The sequence below is a fragment of the Hyla sarda genome, chromosome 6 (assembly GCF_029499605.1).
Source record: "Hyla sarda isolate aHylSar1 chromosome 6, aHylSar1.hap1, whole genome shotgun sequence".
NCBI lineage: Eukaryota > Metazoa > Chordata > Amphibia > Anura > Hylidae > Hyla > Hyla sarda.
The window spans coordinates 289,799,672-289,815,695 of NC_079194.1; the positions used below are offsets into that span (position 1 = coordinate 289,799,672).

General features: G+C 42.2%; 1 protein-coding gene across 1 annotated transcript in view; it reads left to right on the forward strand.

Annotated features, from left to right (window-relative positions):
- Nucleotides 1-5,955, forward strand: part of LMO2 (LIM domain only 2) — a 7,436-nt gene extending 1,481 nt beyond the window's left edge. The window contains exons 2-3 of the mRNA XM_056527691.1: nucleotides 3,172-3,387; nucleotides 5,286-5,955. Coding sequence (XP_056383666.1) covers nucleotides 3,172-3,387; nucleotides 5,286-5,505 — 436 coding nt within the window. The 3' untranslated portion in view covers nucleotides 5,506-5,955. The remainder of the gene's footprint in view (nucleotides 1-3,171; nucleotides 3,388-5,285) is intronic.
- Nucleotides 5,956-16,024: the final 10,069 nt, after the last annotated feature.

Consider the following 16,024-nt stretch of genomic DNA (forward strand, 5'->3'; position numbering starts at 1 on the left):
GATAGATAGATATGAGATAGATATGAGATAGATAGATAGATATGAGATAGATAGATAGATAGATAGATAGATATGAGATAGATAGATAGATAGATAGGTATGAGATAGATAGATAGATAGATAGATATGAGATAGATAGATATGAGATAGATATGAGATAGATATGAGATAGATAGATATGAGATAGATAGATAGATATGAGATAGATATGAGATAGATAGATATGAGATAGATAGATAGATATGAGATAGATAGATATGAGATATCCAATATGGAGCAGCACACCAAATAGCAGTGGGTGCTATCAGTCAAAACCCAGGTCACGGGATGCACGTAGGTATATTCCAAAAGAAAACTGCAGCACTCCAAGTTCAGATGAAAATAAAAGTGGCGTTTATTCCATCTAGTTCAAAGGCATTTGAACTAGATGGAATAAACGCCACTTTTATTTTCATCTGAACTTGGAGTGCTGCAGTTTTCTTTTGGAATATAGATAGATATGAGATAGATAGATATGATATAGATAGATATGAGATAGATAGATATGAGATAGATAGATATGAGATAGATAGATAGATATGAGATAGATATGAGATAGATAGATATGAGATAGATAGATATGAGATATAAGATAGATATGAGATAGATATGAGATAGATAGATAGATATGAGATAGATAGATATGAGATATAAGATAGATATGAGATAGATAGATATGAGATAGATAGATATGAGATAGATAGATAGATAGATATGAGATAGATAGATATGAGATAGATAGATATGAGATAGATAGATATGAGATAGATAGATATGAGATAGATAGATAGATAGATAGATATGAGATAGATAGATATGAGATAGATAGATATGAGATAGATAGATATGAGATAGATAGATAGATAGATATGAGATAGATAGATATGAGATAGATAGATATGAGATAGATAGATATGAGATAGATAGATAGATATGAGATAGATAGATAGATATGAGATAGATAGAAAGATAGATATGAGATAGATAGATATGAGATATAAGATAGATATGAGATAGATAGATAGATATATATGAGATATATAGATATTAGATAGATATGAGATACATAGATATGAGATAGATAGATAGATATGAGATGGATTTGCCATTCAAGACTCAGGAAAGCTGGGTGACAACCCCTGTTAGGACTGCAGTAGTCACGGCATTAGTGGTCTCCAGCTTTCTCCAAAACAAATACATTTATGAAACAGCTGAATAAACTTTTGCACAACTTATCAGAAGAGAACAGAACTTTATATCTATCTATCATTCCTGCCTCCATGACTCCTACTTCCTATCTGAATACCTGAGTCCTGACAGGAGGACGTGTGGAGCCCAGAACCAGGGATGACCTGAGCCCTGCTCGTCATCAGCTTGTAATCATCTCCTTAGGTTTCCACTCCAGTCATCTACAGCGGTGGTCTCCAAACTGTGGACCTCCAGCTGTTGCAAAACTACAACCCCCAGCATGCCTGGACAGCCGACCACAACTTAAAGGGGTACTCCGGTGGAAAACGTATTGTTTTTTTTTTTTTTTATCAACTATTGCCAGAAAGTTAAACAGATTTGTAAATTACTTCTATTAAAACATCTTAATCCTTCCAGTACTTATTAGCTGCTGAATACTACAGAGGAAATTCTTTTCTTTTTGGAACACAGTGCTCTCTGCTGACATCACGAGCACAGTGCTCTCTGCTGACATCTCTGTCCATTTTAAGAACTGTCCAGAGTAGGAGAAAATCCCCATAGAAAACATATGCTGCTCTGGACAGTTCCTAAAATGGACAGAGATGTCAGCAGAGAGCACTGTGTTCCAACAAGAAAATAATTTCCTCTGTAGTATACAGCAGCTAATAAGTGCTGGAAGGATTAAGATTTTTTAATAGAAGTAATTTACAAATCTGTTTAACTTTCTGGCACCAGTTGATTTAAAGAATTTTTTTTTGTTTTTTTACCGGAGTACCCCTTTAAGTATTAGAGCAGATTAGACAATATCATCACGTTTTATTGTGAACTGGTTGTGTTACTAATAATCTGGGTTCACAACATCCCCGTAGTCGGGCTGCGGGACAGAGACAACGTGTTTCTCCTTCGTGCCACGTGGTTTTGGGGTTTTCTTTTTTTGCCAGAAAGTCAAATGTTAATTGTGGTGGGAAGACAAGGAGTTTCCTGGTGGTATCGTAATAAGCAGACGCTTTCTCTTCTGTACACATAATTTATTATGACAGAAAGGATATAGATAAGATGGGATCAGGCCATTCACAGTAGGTGATGGTCACAGCTCCCCTCCTCCCCCCTCCCTGAACAATGACCTCTGCTCTGGTAACAGAGCAGGCCTAGAAAACTCTCCTATAGAAGAGAATGCGTCCCCTCCGATCTATTGTTTTCTGTGTCCAAGGAGCTGCTGTAAAGCGAGTCTCTAAATGCTGTGCTAAAATTTCAGGAGATATGCCTGCCACTATTATGTACTATGTTGGTGACACATTTCCTTTTAAAGGGGTACTCCGGTTGAATTTTTTTTTTAAATCAACTGGTGCCATAAAGTTAAACAGATTTGTAAATTACTTCTATTAAAAAATCTTAATCCTTCCAGTACTTATTAGCTGCTGAATACTACAGAGAAAATTCTGTTCTTTTTGGAACACAGAGCTCTCTGCTGACATCACGACCGCAGTGCTCTCTGCTGACATCTCTGTCCATTTTAGGAACTGACCAGAGCAGCATATGTTTGCTATGGGGATTTTCTCCAACTCTGGACAGTTCATAAAATGGACAGAGGTGTCAGCAGAGAGCACTGTGGTCATGATGTTAGCAGAGAGCTCTGTGTTCCAAAAAGAAAACCATTTCCTCTGTAGTATTCAGGAGCTAATAAGTACTGGAAGGATTAAGATTTTTTTTATTAAGATTTTTTTAATAGAAGTAATTTACAAATCTGTTCAACTTTCTGGCACCAGTTGATACCCCAGTACAAGGTATACAATGGGCGCAACGTGCCTGTAACCCAAGGGTCCACATCAACCTATGCTGCCCTATAGACTTATATGACTAATAGGTATCAGGTAGGTAAAATGGAGAGCTGTGGGTAGACGACAATACCATGTGGTGACCGATACGAATATTTATTCCCAACAGTGAGCCGGTGGATGAAGTTCTGCAGATCCCACCCTCGCTTTTGACATGTGGGGGCTGCCAGCAAAATATCGGGGATCGCTACTTCCTAAAGGCCATCGACCAATATTGGCACGAGGACTGTTTGAGCTGTGACCTGTGCGGCTGCCGGTTAGGAGAAGTGGGGAGGAGACTGTACTACAAATTAGGGCGCAAACTGTGCCGGAGAGATTACCTAAGGTAAGGGAACTATCATCATACATTGTTCTACAGTCCATTACTCTACATAATAGAGACCATCACCCTACATAGCACAGTCCATCACTCTACATAATATAGTCCATCACTCTACATAATAGAGACCATCACCCTACATAGCACAGTCCATCACTCTACATAATATAGTCCATCACTCTACATAGCACAGTCCATCACCCTACATAGTACAGTCCATCACTCTACATAATATACACCATCACCCTACAAAGCACAGTCCATCACTCTACATAATATAGTCCATCACTCTACATAGCACAGTCCATCACCCTACATAGTACAGTCCATCACTCTACATAATATAGTCCATCACTCTACATAATATAGTCCATCACTCTACATAATATACACCATCACCCTACAAAGCACAGTCCATCACTCTACATAATAGAGACCATCACCCTACAAAGCACAGTCCATCACTCTACTTAATATAGTCCATCACTCTACATAGCACAGTCCATCACTCTACATAATATAGTCCATCACTCTACATAATATAGTCCATCACTCTACTTAATATAGTCCATCACCCTACATAGCACAGTCCATCACCCTACATAATAGAGACCATCACCCTACATACTATAGTCCATCACTCTACATAATATAGTCCATCACTCTACATAATATAGTCCATCACTCTACATAGCACAGTCCATCACTCTACATAATATAGTCCATCACTCTACATACTATAGTCCATCACTCTACATACTATAGTCCATCACTCTACATAATATAGTCCATCACTCTACATACTATAGTCCATCACTCTACATACTATAGTCCATCACTCTACATAATATAGTCCATCACTCTACATACTATAGTCCATCACTCTACATACTATAGTCCATCACCCTACATAGCACAGTCCATCACCCTACATAATAGAGACCATCACCCTACATACTATAGTCCATCACTCTACATAATATAGTCCATCACTCTACATAATATAGTCCATCACTCTACATAGCACAGTCCATCACTCTACATAATATAGTCCATCACTCTACATACTATAGTCCATCACTCTACATACTATAGTCCATCACTCTACATAATATAGTCCATCACTCTACATAATATAGTCCATCACTCTACATACTATAGTCCATCACTCTTCATACTATAGTCCATCACTCTACATAATAGAGACCATCACCCTACATAGCACAGTCCATCACTCTACATAATAGAGACCATCACCCTACATAGCACAGTCCATCACTCTACATAATAGAGACCATCACCCTACATAGCACAGTCCATCACTCTACATAATAGAGACCATCACCCTATATAGCACAGTCCATCACTCTACATAATATAGTCCATCACTCTACATAATAGAGACCATCACCCTACATAGCACAGTCCATCACTCTACATAATATAGTCCATCACTCTACATAGCACAGTCCATCACTCTACATAGCACAGTCCATCACTCTACATAATATAGTCCATCACTCTACATAGCACAGTCCATCACCCTACATAGCACAGTCCATCACTCTACATAATATAATATAGACCATCACTATTCATAATATAGACCATCACCCTACATTGTACAGTCGATCACTCTACATAATATACACCATTATTTTACACTGTGTAAGCTGTTATTCTACATTGTATAGGCACATATTCCTATTGACATGCTCCACATTTACGCGGTAAAACTCCCATTGGCGGCGTCTCTCTCTGCCCTGCACATGGGCATTGTACATTTTAGTAAGGTCTCACTATGACAACCTCTTTACATTCGCCTTAATCTGTGAGGCATAGTCGGACCCTATTACTTTAGGTGCACCATCTAACAATATCCTATTGGTGCCTCTCTTTAACAGGCTTTTTGGCCAAGACGGTCTATGTGCATCCTGCGACAAGAGGATCCGGGCCTACGAGATGACCATGCGGGTGAAGGACAAGGTCTACCACCTGGAATGCTTCAAGTGTGCGGCCTGTCAGAAGCATTTCTGCGTCGGGGACCGATACCTGCTCATCAACTCGGACATTGTGTGCGAACAGGACATCTACGAATGGACCAAACTTAACGGGATGATGTAGACCCATGGGGATTGTCCTCAGGTTGACTTCTTATACCCGTCATAAGACTGGACGGACACACGACTATGACATTCACAACTGACACTGAGTTCGAGAAATACACTCGACCCAAGGGGGTCACCTACGTCGGGTCTCAGCGGAATCACAAGATGGTTCCATTCCAGTTAACCACGGATGGTGCATCTTCTTCACTGACAAAAATAGGACAGTATCCGAGTGGTGACCTCCAATGGAATAAGAACAACCCTGTTACCGTACAAAAAACAGCCTAAAAAAGACTGAAAAACTACTGCAAAACTTTAGAGACTATTTGTTAGGTGACAACAGTGCAAACCTATGCTGCTTCTCCTGGCAGTTAGTGGCGGTGTAATGTGTAAATGACATCGGCCAATGCTGGATAATCTATGCAATACAAGTGTATCTCTTCTTAATATACAATTATTATTATTATTCTTTTTTAATTATTTTTCTTTACTTTGGAAAGGTTATAGGGGTACTCCGGTGGAATTATTATTTTTTTTTTTTTTAAATCAACTGATGCCAGAAAGTTAAACAGATTTGTAAATGACTTCTATTAAAAAATCTTTACCCTTCCTGCACTTATTAGCAGCTGTATACTATAGAGGAAATTCTTTTCTTTTTGAATTTCTTTTTTTTTCTTGTCCACAGTGCTCTCTGCTGACACCTCTGTCCGTATCAGGAACTGTCCAGAGCAGGAGAAAATCCCCATAGCAAACCTATGCTGCTCTGCACAGTTCCTGAAACGGACAGAGGTGTCAGCAGAGAGCACTGTGGACAAGACAAAAAAAAGAAATTCCAAAAGAATAGAATGTCCTCTGTAGCATACAGCTGCTGATAAGTACTGGAAGGGTAAAGATTTTTTAATAGAAGTAATTTACAAATCTGTTTAACTTTCTGGCACCAGCTAATGTAAAAAAAAAGTTTTCCACCGGAGTACCCCTTTAAAGGTGAATTCCAAAGGGAAAAAAATGTTTTTCAAATAAACTGGTGCCAGAAAGTTATACAGATTTGTAAATTACTTCTATTTAACAATCTTAATCCTTCCAGTACTTATCAGCTGCTGTAAGCTCCAGAGAAAGTTGTGTAGTTCTTTCAAGTCTGACCACAGCGCTCTCTGCTGACACCTCCTTGTCAGGAACTGCCAGAGCAGGAGAGGTTTTCTATGGGGATTTGCTTCTACTGCAGACAGTTCCTGACACAGACAGAGGTGGCGGCAGAGAGCACTGTGGTCGGACTGGAAAGAACTACACAACTTCCTGTGGAGCATACAGCAGCTGATAAGTACTGGAAGGGTTACGATGATTAAATAGAAGTAATTTACAAATCTGTATAACTTTCTGGCACCAGTTGATTTGAAAACATTTATTTTCCACCATAGTACTTTAACTCAGGATTCACTAATAGAGTATATACAGATGGTTTTTCTATACTTGACTACCCCTTTAAAGGGGTATTCCAGGAAAAAAAAAATTTTTTCTTTTTTATATCAACTGGCTCCAGAAAGTTATACAGATTTGTGAATTACGTCTATTAAAAATCTTAATCCTTCCAATAATTATCAGCTGCTGAAGTTGAGTTGTTCTTTTCTGTCTGGCAACAGTGCTCTCTGCTGACATCTCTGCTTGTCTCGGGAACTGCACAGAGTAGAAGAGGTTTGCTATGGGGATTTGCTTCTACTCTGGACAGTTCCCGAGACAGGTGTCATCAGAGAGCACTTAGATAGAAAAGAACAACTCAACTTCAGCAGCTCATAAGTACTGAAAGGATTAAGGTTTTTTAATAGAAGTAACTTACAAATCTTTTTAACTTGCTGGAGCCAGTTGATATATTTATATAAAGTTTTTTCCTGGATAACCCCTTTACAGGGGTACTCCGGTGGAAATTTTTTTATTTTTTATTTTTTTTTTTAATCAACTGGTGCCAGAAAGTTAAACAGATTTGTAAATGACTTCTATTAAAAAATCTTACTCCTTCCAGTACTTATTAGCTGCTGAATACTACAGAGGAAATTATTTTTCTTTTTGGAACACAGAGCTCTCTGCTGACATCACGACCACAGTGCTCTCTGCTGACATCTCTGTCTATTTTAGGAACTGTCCAGAGCAGCATATGTTTGCTATGGGGGATTTTCTCCTACTCCGGACAGTTCTTAAAATGGACAGAGGTGTCAGCAGAGAGCACTGTGCTCGTGATGTCAGCAGAGGGCTCTGGGTTTCAAAAAGAAATTAATTTCCTCTGTAGTATTCAGCAGCTAATAAGTACTGGAAGGATTAAGATTTTTTAATAGAAGTAATTTACAAATCTGTTTAACTTTCTGGCACCAGTTGATTAAAAAAAAAAAAAAAAAAAAGTTTTCCACCGGAGTACCCCTTTAAGCTGTTTGACTCTAATGCAGTGTTTCCCAAGCAGGGTGCCTCCAGCTGTTGCAAAACTACAACTCCCAGCATGCCCGGACAGCCGAAGGCTGTCCGGGCATGCTGGGAGTTGTAGTTTTGCAACAGCTGGAGGCACCCTGCTTGGGAAACACTGCTCTAATGTCTCTTTAGGAAAGGGGGTGACAGGTATGTACTGTAACCTCAGAGCCTGGTGACTTGTATCAGCCCTACATCAAAGTTCTCCTATGTTGACTGAGATATGAGATAGTGATGAGGTTACATCAAAAGGCGGCTGCTGTCTGCCATGATTAGGTCACGTTTAGTCGTCACCGCCCCACAGCTTATCATACCCAGGCTTCATCTCTCATACATGATGACCCCCATCACTGGATCATAAGATCATGGAATTGACAACAGTGGGAGATGAATGAGATGATCTTCTGGGGGGGGGGACAGTGACCTCATCAGAACGTCAGATAGTCGCGGGCTCAGGGCTAAAGCAGCACCAAGTATTTAAAGGGGTTATCCAGGAAAAAACTTTTTTTTATATATATATATATATATATATCTCAACTGGCTCCAGAAAGTTAAACAGATCTGTAAATTACTTCTATTAAAAAATCTTAATCCTTTCAGTACTTATGAGCTTCTGAAGTTAAGGTTGTTCTTTTCTGTCTAAGTGCTCTCTGATGACACGTGTCTCGGGAACCGCCCAGTTTAGAAGCAAATCCCCATAGCAAACCTCTTCTAAACTGGGCGTTTCCCGAGACACGTGTCATCAGAGAGCACTTAGACAGAAAAGAACGATCTTAACTTCAGAAGCTCTTAAAGGGGTACTCCGCCCCTAGACATCTTATCCCCTATCCAAAGGATAGGGGATAAGATGTCAGATCGCTGGGGTCCCGCTGCTGGGGACCCCGGGGATCGCTGCTGCAGCACCCCGCTATCATTACTGCACAGAGCGAGATCGCTCTGCATGTAATGACGGGCAATACAGGGGCCGGAGCATCGTTATGTCATGGCTCCGCCCCTCGTGATGTCATGGCCCGCCCCCGTCAATACAAGTCTATGGGAAGGGGGCGTGGCGGTCGTCACGCCCCCTGCCATAGACTTGCATTAAGGGGACGGGCCGTGATGTCAGGAGGGGCGGAGCCATGACGTCACGCTGCTCCGGCCCCTGTATCGCCCGTCATTACGCACAGAGCGAACTCGCTCTGTGCAGTAAAGATGGCGGGGTGCCACAGCGGCGATCCCCGGGGTCCCCAGCAGCGGGACCGCGGCGATCTAACATCTTATCCCCTATCCTTTGGATAGGGGATAAGATGCCAGGGGCGGAGTACCCCTTTAAGTACTGAAAGGATTAAGATTTTTTAATAGAAGTAATTTACAAATCTGTTTAACTTTCTGGAGCCGGTTGATATATATATATATATATATATATATATATATATATATATATATATAAAAAGTTTTTTTCCCTGGATAACCCCTTTAAAGGGGTACTCCACTGGTAAACATTTTTTTTTTTAAATCAACTGGTGCCAGAAAATGAAACAGATTTGTAAGTTACTTCTATTTAAAAAAAAAAAAATCCCAATCCTTCCAGTACTTTTTAGATGATGTATAATACAGAGGAAGTTCTTTTCTTTTTGAATTTCCTTTCCGTCTGACAACATGCCCTCTGCTTACACTTCTGTCCATTTTAGGAATTGTCTGGCACCAGTTGATTTAAAAGAAAATGTTTTCCGGTGGAGTACCCCTTTAAGGACATGAGAGTCCTTTAGGGGTTAAAGGGGAACTCCGGTGGAAACAAGTAGAAAACAAATGTTTTCATATCAACTGGTGCCTGAAAGTTAAACAGATTTGTAAATTACTTCTATTAAAAAAATCTTAATCCTTCCAGTACTTATGAGCTGCTCTATGAAACAGAGACATTTGTGAATTTATTTTCTGTCTGACCACAGTGCTCTCTGCTGACACCTCTGTCCGTGTCAGGAACTGTCCAGATTAGAATATTATCCCCATAGAAAACCTCTCCTGCTCTGGGCAGTTCCTGACATGGACAGAAGTGTCAGCAGAGAGCACTGTGGTCAGACTGGAAAGAACTACACACATTTCTATGTAGCATATCTGTAGTATACAGTGTCTGATAAGTACTGGAAGTAAATATAAGTGATTTACAAATATGATTAACTTTCTTGCACCAGTTGATCTGGAAAAAACATTTTCTTTTCCACCAAAGTTCCCCTTTAAAGGTGTACTCCGGTGGAAAACTTTTTTTTTTTATTATTTATCAACTGGCTCCAGAAAGTTAAACAGATTTATAAATCACTTCTATTAAAAAATCTTAATCCTTTCAGTACTTATGAGCTGCTGAAGTTGAGTTGTTCTTTTCTGTCTAAGTGCTCTCTGATGACACCTGTCTGGGGAACTGTCCAGTGTAGAAGCAAATCCCCATAGCAAACCTCTTCTACTCTGTGCAGTTCCCGAGACAAGCAGAGATGTCAGCAGAGAGCACTGTTGTCAGACAGAAAAGAACAACTCAACTTCAGCAGCTCATAAGTACTGGAAGGATTAAGATTTTTTTAATAGAAGTAATTTACAAATCTGTTTAACTTTCTGGCACCAGTTGATTAAAAAGAAAATGTTTTCCAGTGGAGTACCCCTTTAAATCTGACCAAAAAACAGATATAAGACCGAGGGGTACAGGAGTGCATGGGATTAGCATGTGAATTGCCCGCTAAATCCCCTCTCTAATCCAGGGTGCCTCCAGCTGTTGCAACACTACAACCCCCAGCATGCCCGGACAGCCGTTGGCTGTCCGGGCATGCTGGGAGTTGTAGTGTTGCAACAGCTGGAGGCACCCTGGTTGGAAAACACTGTCACTAATCCCTTATCTGAAGTATCTCCAGCTCATCAGATCCTGGCACATTTACATAGATAGCCTGCAGCACGTACTGCAAGACTAGCAGACATAGCAGGTAAGTGGCTGGGCGGCCTATCAGCAGTATAAGGCTGCGTACACTCGGCTGTTCTAGACCCGTCCCGTTCTTCTTCTGTCAAAAAAAAAAAAGAAAAAACGGACAATAATGGATGCAAAGGGGTACTCCACTGGAAAACATTTTCTTTTAAAGGGGTATTCCAGGCAAAAACTTTTTTTTATATATCAACTGGCTCCAGAAAGTTAAACAGATTTATAAATTACTTCTAGTAAATTTTTTTAATCCTTTCAGTACTTAGGAGCTGCTGAAGTTGAATTGTTCTTTTCTATCTAAGTGCTCTCTGATGACACCTGTCTCGGGAACTGCCCAGTTTAGAAGCAAATCCCCATAGCAAACCTCTTCTACTCTGTGCAGTTCCCGAGACCAGCAGAGATGTCAGCAGAGAGCACTGTTTCCAGACAGAAAAGAGCAACTCAACTTCAGCAGCTGATTATTGGAAGGATTAAGATTTTTTAATAGAAGTAATTTACAAATCTGTTTAACTTTCTGGAGCCAGTTGATATATATAAAATTTTTTTTTTTTTCCTGGAATACCCCTTTAATAGAGAGTTAACACAGCTGCACATGCTGCATAGACGTTGAGTGACAGTTGTTATCAGCAGCCGCCGCCGCACTCACAGTCAGTGCCATAAACCCCTTAAGTGCCATGATCAATAGCAATCATGACACTTAAAGGGGTACCCCGGTGGAAAACATTTTTTTTTTTTAAATGAACTGGTGCCAGAAAGTTTAACAGATTTGTAAATTACTTCTATTAAAAAATCTTAATGCTTACAGTACTTATCAGCTGCTGTATGCTGCAGAGGAAGTTCTTTTCTTTTTTAATTTCTTTTCTGTCTGCCCACAGTGCTCTCTGCTGACACCTCTGGCCATTTCAGGAGCAGGAGAGGTTTGCTATGGGGATTTTCTCCTGCTCTGGACAGTTCCTGACATGGACAGAGGTGGCACCAGAGAGCACTGTGGTCAGACAGAAAATAAATTAAAAAAGAAAAGAACTTTCTCTGTAGTATACAGCAGCTGATAAGTACTGGAAGGATTAAAGGGGTACTCCGGTGGAAAACTATTTTTTTCAAATCAACTGGTGCCAGAAAATTTAACAGATTTGTAAATTACTTTTATTAAAAAAATCTTTATCCTTCCACTAATTATCAGCTGCTGTATGTTACAGAGGAAGTTGAGTTGTTTTTTTCAGTCTGACCACAGTGCTCTCTGCTGACACCTCTGTCCGTGTCAGGAACTGTCCAGAGCAGGAGAGATTCTCTATGGGGTTTCCTTCTACTCCGAACAGTTCTTGATATGGACTGAGGTGGCATCAGAGAGCACTGTGGTAAGACTGGAAAGAACAACTCAACTTCCTCTGTAGTATACAGCATCTTATAAGTACTGGAAGGATTAAGATTTTTTTAATAGAAGTAATTTACAAATCCGTTTAACTTTCTAAGACCAGTTAATATGAAAAAAATTGTTTTTCTCCGGAGTACCCCTTTAAGATTTTTTAATAGAAGTAATTAGAGATGAGCGAACTTACAGTGAATTCGATTCGTCACGAACTTCTCGGCTCGGCAGTTGATGCCTTTTCCTGCGTAAATTAGTTCAGCCTTCAGGTGCTCCGGTGGGCTGGAAAAGGTGGATACAGTCCTAGGAAAGAGTCTCCTAGGACTGTATGTATCCACCTTTTCCAGCCCACCGGAGCACCGGAAAGCTGAACTAATTTATGCAGGAAAAGTAATCAACTGCCGAGCCGAGAAGTTCGTGACGAATCGAATTCACTGTAAGTTCGCTCATCTCTAGAAGTTATTTACAAATCTGTTTAACTTTCGGGCACCAGTTGATTTTAAATAAATAGTTTTCCACCGGAGTACCCCTTTAATATAAATCCCATTCTTAAAGGGGCACTCCATTGGCCGGCGTTCGGAACATTTAGTTCCGAACGCTTTGTGTGTGCTGTGGGGGTCAGCCTGACATCACGAGGGGGCGTAGCCGACCCCCCGCAGCGCGCACACAGCGTTCGGAACTAAGTGCTCCTTGAATTTAACCCTTTTAATGAAGACTGCGTTACACGGTGGAATGGCCCTCCCCCAGACATTTCACCGACAGTGGGCGCTAGCAGAACGTGCCAGCGCTAGGACCACCTGGAAATGCGCTGTCTCCATAGACAGCAATGCATTTCCGAGCGGAACTGTTCCATGTGAACTTGGCTTTAGTGCGGTGTTTACCAAGCAGGGTGCCTCCAGCTATTGCAAAACTACAACTCCCAGCGTGCCCGGACAGCCTTTGGCTTACTGACAATGTGGCTGATGTGCAGGCTTGAGGCCTCCAGGTACTGGATACAGGATCTGAGGTGTCTGTGCTTTGCTGTTCCTCAGGATCTAAGAGAGCGATTGTAATGGCTGCCCCTCTTATAAAGGGGGGCTGAGCCAGAAGCCCATAGGTCAAGCTGCAGGTAAGGTGATCAACTGGTGCTCTCTGGGTAACATAACACATCATGTGACCATAACAGCTGATACCTCCAAAGGTCCTTTATACACCTATACATAACATTATGCACTATACTTCACAACGCTATACATAACATTAGACTTACTACTATGGGGGAGACGCTGCAGGAGAGCCCCTAGGACAATGAGGGACTCAACCGGACAGGACCCAAGTACTGTACAGGAGTATATCCTGTACTGGGACATTACAATCCCATACTGTGCCATAGAGTCCCATAATGTGCCATAGAATGTCACACTGTGCTGTGGGGTCCCATACTGTGCCATAGAGTCCTATACTGTGCCATGGGGTCCCATACTGTGCCATAGAGTCCCATACTGTGCCATAGAGTCCCATGATGTGCCATAGAATGTCACACTGTGCTGTGGGGTCCCATACTGTGCCGTGGGGTCCTATAATGTGCCACAGAATGTCACACTGTGCTGTGGGGTCCCATACTGCGCCGTAGAGTCCCATACTGTGCCATTGGGTCCAATACTGTGCCATAGAGTCCCATAATGTGACATAGAATGACACACTGTGCTGTGGGGTCCCATACTGTGCCATAGAGTCCTATACTGTGCCATGGGGTCCCATACTGTGCCATAGAGTCCCATACTGTGCCATAGAGTCCCATGATGTGCCATAGAATGTCACACTGTGCTGTGGGGTCCCATACTGTGCCGTGGGGTCCTATAATGTGCCACAGAATGTCACACTGTGCTGTGGGGTCCCATACTGCGCCGTAGAGTCCCATACTGTGCCATTGGGTCCCATACTGTGCCGTAGAGTCCCATAATCTGCCATAGAATGTCACACTGTGCTGTGGGGTCCCACACTGTCCTGTAGAGTCCCATACTGTATCATGGTGTCCCATACTGTGCCATAGAGTCCCATAATGTGCCATAGAATGTCACACTGTGCTGTGGGGTCCCATACTGTGCCATAGAGTCCCATAATGTGCCATAGAATGTCACACTGTCCTGTGGGGTCCCATACTGTGCCGTAGAGTCCCATACTGTGCCATAGAGTCCCATAATGTGCCATAGAATGTCACACTGTCCTGTGGGGTCCCATACTGTGCCGTAGAGTCCCATACTGTGCCATCGGGTCCCATACTGTGCCATGGGGTCCCATAATGTGCCATAGAATGTCACACTGTCCTGTGGGGTCCCGTACTGTGCCGTAGAGTCCCATACTGTGCCATAGAGTCCCATAATGTGCCATAGAATGTCACACTGTCCTGTGGGGTCCCATACTGTGCCGTAGAGTCCCATACTGTGCCATCGGGTCCCATACTGTGCCATGGGGTCCCATAATGTGCCATAGAATGTCACACTGTGCTGTGGGGTCCCGTACTGTGCTGTAGAGTCCCATACTGTGCCGTAGAGTCCCATACTGTGCCATAGAGTAGACAACCATTTTGACAGGTTGGTGACATATTCCCCCAGCATTCAAAGGAAACATGAGGTAAATCTAACCCAGTGTGAACGTCCCGGAATCTATACGTTAAACAGAGGCTGTAAACAGCGACATCTAGTGGAACAGTCAGGAAGTACAGCAGCAGATTCCTTTAATGCACAATGCAAAACCAGCAGAATTTTTATATTTATTTATTTTTTTAATAGAAAAATCCATACGTAATATTGATCCAAAATTTAATATGACCACCTGACGCGCTAAAGTGTGACTACTGCGTGTCAGGTGATAAAAGCCATATTATGAACTACAACTCCCAGCGTGGTCCCACGTTTTTGCTGGGAGTTGTAGTTTCATAGACTAAACCACAGGTGGCGTATTTCCCCTAAATCAGTGTTTTCTAACCAGAGTGGCTCCAGCTGTAGCAAAACTACAACTCCCAGCATGCCCGGACAGCCAACGGCTGTCCGGGCATGCTGGGAATTGTAGTTTTGCAACAGCTGGAGCCACCCTGGTTAGAAAACACTGCCCTACAACCTTTCTAAATAATCCTACAACCTTAGAAGGGCGTGTTAGGGGCGTGTCTATGATGGGAAGGGGGCGTGCTCTTGGTTTGTGATTGGCGTTGTCTGTCAGTAGGAAGGGGCGGGGTTTATTCTAACATTCCAAATTATGAAAAAAACAAGGGGCGTGAACTTGGTCTGTTATGGGCGTTGTCTTTCAGTAGGAAGGGGCGGGGTTTATTCTAACATTCCGCGTTACGAATAACAAGAGGGCGTAGCCTTGGTTTATGATCGGCGTTGTCTGTCAGCAAGAAGGGGCGGAGTTTGGTTGCGACGGGGCGGGGTTTATTCTAACATTCCAAATTACGAAAAAACAAGGGGCGTGAACTCTGTCTGTTATGGGCGTTGTCTGTCAGTAGGAAGGGGCGGGGTTTATTCTAACATTCCGCACTACGAATAGGGGGCGTAGCCTTGGTTTATGATTGGCGTTGTCTGTCAGCAAGAAGGGGCGGGGTTTGGTTGCGTGTTACCAAGACGGGGCGGGGTTTAGCCGTACTTTTCCTCTTTTGGCCACTAAGAGGCGTGGTCAAGTGTGCAGTGGGCGCTGAGGGGGAGGGATTATCTCACTTGCCCGGTATGGTATCCCAGACGGGGCGTGGCCTTGATGTTAGAGTGACGCTGTCTGTTATTCGGGAGGGCGGGGTTTTAACTGGCTTTCAAC